This window comes from Manacus vitellinus, unplaced genomic scaffold, assembly GCF_001715985.3.
Source record: "Manacus vitellinus isolate BGI_N305 unplaced genomic scaffold, ASM171598v3 scaffold_63_pilon, whole genome shotgun sequence".
NCBI classification, from domain to species: domain Eukaryota; kingdom Metazoa; phylum Chordata; class Aves; order Passeriformes; family Pipridae; genus Manacus; species Manacus vitellinus.
The window spans coordinates 1,435,702-1,444,857 of NW_021940711.1; the positions used below are offsets into that span (position 1 = coordinate 1,435,702).

The 9,156-nt window shown below is 44.0% G+C and overlaps 1 protein-coding gene across 1 annotated transcript; it reads left to right on the forward strand.

The window, feature by feature from the left end:
- The first annotated feature begins 148 nt into the window (after positions 1-148).
- Positions 149-7,748, forward strand: DHCR7 (7-dehydrocholesterol reductase). Its single transcript, XM_008931752.3, has 8 exons — positions 149-161; positions 1,008-1,113; positions 1,984-2,206; positions 2,887-2,977; positions 3,578-3,791; positions 4,217-4,421; positions 5,273-5,404; positions 6,049-7,748. Exons 2-8 carry the CDS (start codon positions 1,016-1,018, stop codon positions 6,511-6,513), a joined length of 1,428 nt encoding a protein of 475 aa, XP_008930000.3. The 5' UTR covers positions 149-161; positions 1,008-1,015; the 3' UTR covers positions 6,514-7,748.
- The last annotated feature ends 1,408 nt before the right edge of the window (positions 7,749-9,156 follow it).

Below are 9,156 nucleotides of genomic sequence, written 5' to 3' on the forward strand. Positions count from 1 at the left end.
TTTGCTTTTAAACCCATCTGCTAAGGAAACCTTTCCAGAAATGTGAGATTATAATGCTACTTTTCTTGAGAAGTTGTGAGGCCTTAATCCAGTGTACACAGATGAGATGCTGAAATAGGAGAGAGTCCAGTTCCTGCTGATCAGTGGAGATGAGGAATCAGGTATGCTGAGCAGGCTTCGAGCTTTCTGAGTTTTACAAGTCTGTAAGTTTTTCCTAAGTGGACTATTTCAAATCTGTTTTAGGAAGAAACACTATTTTCTGTTTTATCCACTTTCCATACTGCAATTTATCCCTAAAATTCAGCCTGTAGTTTCAAAAGATAAAAATCCTTAGACTAAATCTTTTGGCCTCAGTAGCCAATTGCAACTTGCCCAGGGAAGTTCAGAAACAGCACCATTCATTAAATACACTGTTCTGTACCAGAGATCCCACAAGAGATTCAGCTCCAGTGCTAAATCCCATAGAGTGTCAAATGCCATAACAGCTGATTTTTGACTTTGGTGAGATTATCTCCTGTTTTCTTTGGTGTAGCTGGCACAACTGGAGCAAGGGATGTGGGCAAAAGTACATCCTTACCAGGGTCCAGTACAGATAATGTTGCAATGTTACAGATAATGTTAGCCATTTCTCTAATTAAGGAAGGCAATTAGATACAGAAATTTATTTTCAGAGGTTTAAAGAATGTGAGGAAACATTTTTCTTTCCTTTTGCATTTCACATGTAAATAATGTGCCATATATAATATTATATATCTCAAAAAAATTTTCCAGTTAGCAAGAAGTTTAATGGGTTAGTTTGACATCAGTGTTTTGATTATGTTTTGCTGAATATAAGTTCATAAGGAATTGCTAAGGATTTTTTCCTTCCTTCCCTACACCTCCAAATTTCTTGTAATCAGGAGGCTATAGAAGAGTTTTTAATAACTGTTATTTGTGTTTCTCTTGTGGAACCATAGGCATTACTGAGAACAAGCTGGAGTAATGTAATGAATTGTTTTCTTTCCTAGAAGACATCATGGCAGCCCATCAGGAGAAAAAACTTGCTCAAGAAAGAAAACACAAACCCACCCAAAATGATACTCAAACCTCTCAAGTGCAGTGGGGAAGAGCATGGTGAGAGAAGCTGATGACCCTAATTAGTCCTTGTATTTCCAAGTGCTTCATACTTAGCTCCTAAAGTTGCTCCACTCCTGTTAATAACAGACTGTTGTAGTGCCCTGCCCTTGAAGGCTCATGGATATTTTCCTGTAGCAACAGATGCCAAAGGAGAGTCCTTCAAGATTTTTGAGGCAGAGAGTTTGCCAGATGGCTTGGGCTAAAACACAGTCCTTGCAAAAATGGAAAGTGAATCGTAAAAATTGGTAAAATTTGTAGTTCCTTCAAGGACCAAAATATTTCCTGAGCTTTGGAAAGCAGGCATCCTGACATCTGTGTATTCCCAGCTGACAGCTCCTGCTGTAGCAGGATTTATGGCTGATAACCCTGTTCTCCCAGAGCTGGGCGGGTGTTGGTGGGGTGTTGTATTGCAGCTGGAAACAGCCACGGCTGCCTGTGGCTTTCCAGACAGCGTGTGGGACAGGGAGTTCAACTCCTGGCCATCCGAGGTCTGTCTTCCCAAGCTTTTCCTAATGTTCTTGGGGTTCTGTTATCCCTTCCAGCTGAATACTCTACCAACTCTAGCCACGATTGCCATCAAAGCTGTGAAGTCTGTAATTATTATCTGCTTTCCTGAGGGGAGATAATGTCTAATGTGTTGCTATGATCAAGTAGAGTAGTTTTATAACAGTTTGAGGTAAAGTGTGTTCTATGTTCAGTGCTAAATTTTTTGTGGCTATTTGACCCAAAGAAGTGTATATACCCTGAAACATTTTCAGTTTTCATCCGGTTAGTCTGGAAGGGCCACTGAAAAAAAATTGTCTGATATAATTAAACCACTTCTCTACCTGAAAACCAGGGAAAAAACTGCTGTGTTTTGGATTGCAGGGAGGTGGACTGGTTTTCCTTGGCAAGCATCCTTTTCCTGCTCCTGTTTGCCCCACTGATTGTGTATTACTTCATCATGTCCTGTGACCAGTATCAGTGCTCTCTGACTGATCCCCTCAGGGACTTGCTCACAGGGAACAAACACCTGTCTGACATCTGGAACAAGACTCCCACGCTGACCTACAGGGCTGCTGGCATCTATTCCCTTTGGGTGGCTTTCCAGGTACATCACTGAGTTATGAACTGCTGAAGGGTCTGGTTTTTCAAACAGCTCTTGGATGAATCCTTTTACACAAAGGATAGTGGAATGTAGCCCTGGCATTTACTCTTGGGTGTTTCTCACTTTCCATGGATTTTGGAATCCAAGTGAAGCTTATGGACTGGAAAAATAAGTGCATGGGGAATATACACAAATATTCTTTGTGAGACATAATCCTTGATGAAGGTACTATAGAAAAACAATACCCATTTTTTTTTAAATTCATACCCAATAAAGCACTGCAGAAGGGCTGATAGTTTCTATAGGCAGGCAGTAAAAGAAAGCTGTCAAATGAAATTTAACTTATATGTGTGAAATATCTTCGAACTTAGCAAACCTATTTTTTTTCCTAATTGGGAAACACTTATAACTCAGATTAATTTCAAAATAAAAGGATGAGGACCTGAACCTATTTAGCAGTTGTTCTGCCTCCCCACCAAAAAAGGATTAACAACCTGTCAGGAAATACATCTTTAGAGTTGTGTATTAACTTGGACGTATTACTAGTCTAAAATCACAACTGCTAAATATTGCCATATTTGCTTATCCAGTATTTATTAGAAACTGCAGAGCATATTTGGTATATACATAATAGTACTATGAGGGGTTTTGTCTTGTCTGTTAATACAATCTCTCTCTTCTAGGTGGTTTTGTATGTGTTCGTTCCTGATTTCTGCCATAAATTTCTTCCTGGATATGTGGGAGGTGTACAGGAAGGTGCTGTCACCCCTGCTGGTAAGGTCTTCCTTAGAATACACTCACACCATCCAGTCTTTTAAAATTAGAGTATTTCTGTACTTAGGGTCTTTAACAGCCCATTTGTGGCTGGAGGAAATGTGGATGTCAGTGCCCTCACCTCCCTCACATGTTCAGTTGAATGCCAAATAGAAAGCAGCCTGTGTCCTCTTGTAGAATAAATTATAGAATTTCTTTCTCTTACTGTCAGTAAAACTACTGATACAGCAGGCAGCACACCAGCAATGGAAAAGTTGATAATTTTGGCACTTAGAATCATCAGTGGACTGATGTGCTGGTATGTGACGAGGCAGTTGGACCTGCTGGAGCTACGTTAGCCCAAGAGACTGGAACCAAGTGGGTGATGTGAAGCAAGTGTTGGAAGGGGTCACTTAGTTTCATCAGTTTTGGGGGAGATTCTAAATTCGGTTTTGTGAGGAGAAAACTCAGCCTAACAAAGCCTAATGGTTACAGCAGAGCCTAAGGTAACCTTCAGAAAAGTGAGGTCGTGTCATGAGCACTTGCTTGAGCTTCTATACACAATAAAAAGCTGTATTAATGTCGTGTTGCTGAAGAGTCCATTCTTTCTTCATATTTTAGGTGTAGTGAATAAATATGAAATCAATGGACTTCAGGCCTGGATCATTACCCATGTGTTTTGGTTTGCAAATGCCTATTACTTCCACTTCTTCTCCCCTACCATCATTTTTGACAACTGGATTCCTCTGCTGTGGTGTGCCAATATCCTGGGATATGCAGTTTCCACGTTTGCCATGATTAAAGGCTACTTCTTCCCTACCAATGCCAAAGACTGGTAAGTGACTTTGAGTAATGAGAGAATGCTAGTTATTAAATAGCTAAATGAAAATTGGACATATAAATTGAATGACTGGCACAAATAATATATAAGCTAATGTGATTCTTTGCTTCATTGGCACCATCCTCCATGTTTCACACGTGTGATGGCAGCATCAGTGTCACAGATACCTCCACCCTATAAATAAAGTTATAGCTAGACTGTTCAAAAGCATGACAAAGAGTAAAGTAGGACACTTCTGAAATTCTAAAATTTATCTCTATTAATTCAGTTGGGTCAGTTTGTGTTGTCTTGCACCACCTTACGTGAGTTTATGATTTTTGTTATCACTACATCACATTAATCTGTAATGTGTAGTCACAATAGTAATTGCCTGTACGTGTGTATAACTGTGCACTTTTCTATTTTTTCGTGCTTTCCAGCAAATTCACTGGCAACTTCTTTTACGACTACATGATGGGCATTGAATTTAACCCTCGAATAGGAAGGTGGTTTGATTTCAAGCTCTTCTTCAATGGGCGCCCTGGGATTGTAGCCTGGACTCTAATTAACCTTTCCTATGCTGCCAAGCAGCAGGAGCTGTATGGCCAAGTGACAAACTCCATGATCCTTGTCAATGTCCTTCAGGTAAATGCAAAAGAGGAAATTAAGAAACCAGTTTGGAAATGAACTCATATTAAAGTAGGGAAAAAGCTCCTTCCGTGGAAATTAAACTTAGACAGGAAATTAAATTGGCCTAAACAAGCTCATTCAGTGATGAAGTAGTGGAACTTCTTTGGACACTTGTGTCCCTTCAGAGTGCCACCAGTGCCTTGGTCATGTCTGCACCAGATTTCAGTGGAAACGTCAGTGGAAACTTTTCTGAGCCTCTGTTCTGGACACAGGCATAGCCTGATCTTGAATCCAAATTAAACAGAGACAAATTCTGTGGCTTTAGATGGAGCAAGATTGGGTGGTTTATTTCTGAGGGCAGTGCTACACCTGACTTCGTGTGTGTGAGTGTGTGAGAGACAGGCAGAACTACAAATGCCTGCACACCTCAAAACAGTCCGTGTGGTGCTGTGCTCTCACCTGAAGAGACCCCAAGGTAATAAATACAGGGCACAGATTGGATTTCCTCACTGATCTGTGTAAATGAAAGCCTGTCCAGTGAAAGCTCTATCCCCCCTCTGTGTAACCACATGGCTCTAAGCTGAAGAGCAGTCGGGGTGGTCAGTTGTGAGTTCACTGCAGAAGTGTGTCCTTACATAGGACACTTGCCTTAGTCATCATATTTTTGTCTCAGATGTTGTGTATCCAGATAGATTGTACTGCGGTGATATGTTCCTCTTACTACCCTGTTTTTCAAGTGTTAGCATGGAATTCACAAGTGAATTTTGAGATCATATCCCAAGACAGCACAGAGATTAGGCTGATGCTCTTGAACAGGGTGAGTGGTGACTGTGCTCTGTTATTAATGGGAAATTGTTCTGTTGCAGGGTATTTATGTTGTGGACTTCTTTTGGAACGAAGCCTGGTATTTGAAAACCATTGATATCTGCCATGATCATTTTGGATGGTATTTGGGCTGGGGAGACTGTGTTTGGCTGCCTTACCTCTATACTCTGCAGGTAAAAATGGGTACAATCCATACCTGGGCTAAAAGGAAAGAACTTTTCCAGAAACATTCTGCCCAGCAGCATAATTTGTACCTTAAATAATTACTTAATACTTAAATTTAATTACTTAAATAATTGAGTGTTGAGAATCCATTACAACATTCCTTGTAACAAATTCACTTGTAGGAAGGTTTACTGTCCATGCATGGAATTGACATCTTTTCCTTCTTTTGGGCCTTTTTCTGTCACTGTCTATTTTGTCTGTATATTTTTCTAAATCCTTTGTTTCTTTTTGTGCTGCTGCATGTTGAGGGTCTTGTGGTTGGTGGTGGTTGGTTTGGCTTTTGTTGTTTGGTTTTTTTCCCTTCTCTCCTGCTTTGTTTGCATCCTGGCAACTTCTCTCTTCTTGTTTCGTGAAAAAGTGCAATTTTGGAGAGAGAAAGAGAGAAGGCAAATGTAGGATGCAGAGTTTTGTGCAAGTTTTCCACAGTTGTAGTGGTGGGAGTGGGTTTTTCCATCCTTTCTTCTCATCTGTTGTGGGTCACTGTAGTCAAGTAAGTGGTCTGGCATCCTGAGCACATATTGCAAGTTTTGTTTGTATTTTGTTTTTTGCATATTTGTATTTTGTTTGCAACTGTTGTCTCTGTGCTCCCCAGGGTTTGTATTTGGTTTACCACCCCGTCCAGCTGGGCACAGCCAATGCCGTGGGGGTGTTGATGCTGGGCTTGATTGGCTACTACATCTTCCGAGCTACCAACCACCAGAAGGACCTTTTCCGTCGTACAGACGGGAACTGCAGGATCTGGGGGAAGAAGCCCGAGTACATCGAGTGCTCCTACATGTCTGTGGATGGCACCAAGTACTACAGCAAGCTGATGACCTCGGGATTTTGGGGGTGGGCTCGTCACTTCAACTACACGGGAGACCTGCTGGGCTCGCTGGCCTACTGCCTGGCCTGTGGGTTTGCACACATCTTGCCTTACTTCTACATCATTTACATGACCATTCTGCTCACCCACCGCTGCGTCAGGGACGAGCACCGTTGTTCCAGCAAATATGGGAAGGACTGGACGCGCTACACCGCTGCCGTGCCCTACCGGCTCGTCCCGGGGGTGTTCTAAGGCTGACACGGAATCCAGGGAAAGGAAAGAAGAAAGGGGGCTTGTTTTCTGGGTTTTTTGGGTTTTTTTGAGGTGAATGGAGTTTATTCACACAGGTAAACTAACACCAAGGTTTTGTGAAGGACATTCTGTGCTGTTCTGAAGGAGAAAAGGCGGCTGGGCAATAATCCTTGCTGTACTGAAGGAACTTGCAGGCAATGCTGTGCTTAAAGTAAATGAAGTGAGGCACTGAAATGCCTCGTTTTTTAGAAAACTCTTCTACCTGGAATTCCCTTCTGTACCTCCCCCGCTCCCAAATTACCTTGGAGATAAAAAGTTGCATGTATTGAGAGTCCTGAAATCCCCCAGAGCTGGGAAGTGGCCTTACCTTTCCCAGTAGCAGAGTTCTGGAACCAGTTTCCAGTGATTTAGGAGAGGAGGAAAGTAGTTCTGTGATACCTTTATGAAAGAAGTGGTCTGCTGCAGTTGCTTGTGACAGTCAGAACCTACAGTCAGTAACAAGCCCAGAGGAGGATTTATTGTTTGTTGCTTTTTGGAGAAATACCGAACTGGAGACGCTGATGTTAAATCATGGTTAGAATCTAAAGGAAATGTTTGTGAAAGCTGGTATAAATCAGTCTAGCTCAAAAGTGACATTCTCAGCCCCTGAGAATATGGTATGTGACCAACTGAGTATTATTTTGATGCTGAAACGAAATCTTGCTTTGTGCAGATGCTGAGTTCTGCTGGTTTGGGCTGGGGTAGAGTTAAATTTCTCATAGTAGCTGGTGTGGGGCTGGTTTTGGCTTTGTGCTGAGACTGTTGATAATGCAGAGATGTTCTCCTTATTGCTGAGCAGTATTTACAGTGTCAGGGCCTCTTCTGCATCTCACCCACCAGGGAGTGGGCTGGAGGTGCACAAGCAGTTGGGAGGGGACACAGGTGGGACAACCCTGTGGCATCATGCTCAGGCAAGAAAGAAGGGAGGATTGTTCAGAGTGGTGTTGTTTGTCTTCCTAAGTCACTGTTACATGTGATGGAGCCCTGTTTTCCTGGAGGTGGTTGAACACCTGCCTGCAGATGGGAAGTGGGGAACAGATTCCTTATTTTGTTTGCTTGTGTGCACAGCTTTTCCTTTACCTATTAAACTGTGTTTACCTCAACCTGAGTTTTCTCACTTCTCTGATTCCCTCCCCCATCCCACTGCAGGGCAGCAAGAGAGTGGCTGTGTGGGGCTGAGTTGCCAGCTGGGGTTAAAGCATGACAGTCCTTTTTGGTGCCCAATGTGGGGCTGGAAGGGTTTGAGAGAACAACAGGTTGGATTGGAATGTGCTAAACTGGATGTGTAGCTGTTGTGCTGTTTAGCTGTTCACTGACAGGCTTCTGTGCTGGCCAAGGGCTCACTGGTTGTTGGTTATTAGTGCTCGTTAGTGGCTTAATTTGGGTTTTGCTGGTTCTCATCTTACTGTGCTGTGCCTGGGGACACTCTGGTGGCAGCAGTGGTGACACACCTGGGCTGGCAGGTGGCCAGGCATCGCTGCTGTTTCTGTGCTGCTGTGCTGGGCAGTCTGGAACTCCAATGTGAACTCCAGCTGAAGGAACTGTGACCTGTGGATGAGTGCACATGGGAGCAGGACACCCCGAAGCATCAGTGGCTGTGGATAAGCCCAAGGGCAAGCCTGAAGAATCTGTGGTTGTGGATAAGTCCATGGTGCAGCAGGTACACCTTGAAGCATCAATGCCTGTGCATGGGGTCATGGAAAACCCCATGGCAGAGCAGGAACTGCAGCCATGGGTAAGGCCACGTCAAATTCTGCCGAGTGGTTCAAAAACTTTATTCTGTCCAGTTTGTGTAAAATCACGTTTGTAGAAATGGAAGAAATAAATTCTTAGTTTAAAGACCAACCCCAGGGCCCAATCCATGGCTCCCAGGAATCTACAGCAGTGCCATAGGAGATGACCCTCCACATGTTGCTTCACAAGATCCTGCAGTGCAAAGGCAGGTGTTCCCAACTCCAGGGCTCTCTCCCGATCCAGGATGGCAGGAGCAGGAGAAGGAATAACTTGGCACCACAGTTACTTCTGACAAGAGACTCCATCCCTCCCAGAGTCTCTGGGAGACCTGCTGGAGTCAGTCAGACACAGGAGCCCCTCTGAACAGGTCTCCCTGCTGCCTGGGAGGGGCAGGCAGCAGCAGAGCCTGCTCCTTGCTGAGGATGCACATGGCCAGGAAAAGCCTGGAATTAGGAACGGGAGCCCAGGCCACTGCAGTAAGGCATTCCCAGGAGCAGCTGGTGGCACAGCAGCAAGTGTCCTGGAGCTGCCACTGCCCAATCCATGCTTCCCGGGATGCTTCCATATAGGAAGAGGCTACAGGTGGTGCAGGACAAGATCTCCCAGTGGCAAGGCAGCTGTTCCCATCTCCAGGGTGTTCTCTAGCACCAGTCCTGCAGGAGCAGATGAAGGAATATCTGCACACCTGGGTTACTTCTGACAAGAGACTCCATCCCTCCCAGAGCCTCTGTGAGAGCTGCTGGACTCCAGACAGAGAAATCCCTGAGGACAGGTCTCCCTTCTCCCTTGGAGCCACAGGTGTCAGGAGACCCGTCTCATCTCTGAGCATGGACCTGACAAGGAAAAGCCTGGAATGAAAGAGCCTGTTGC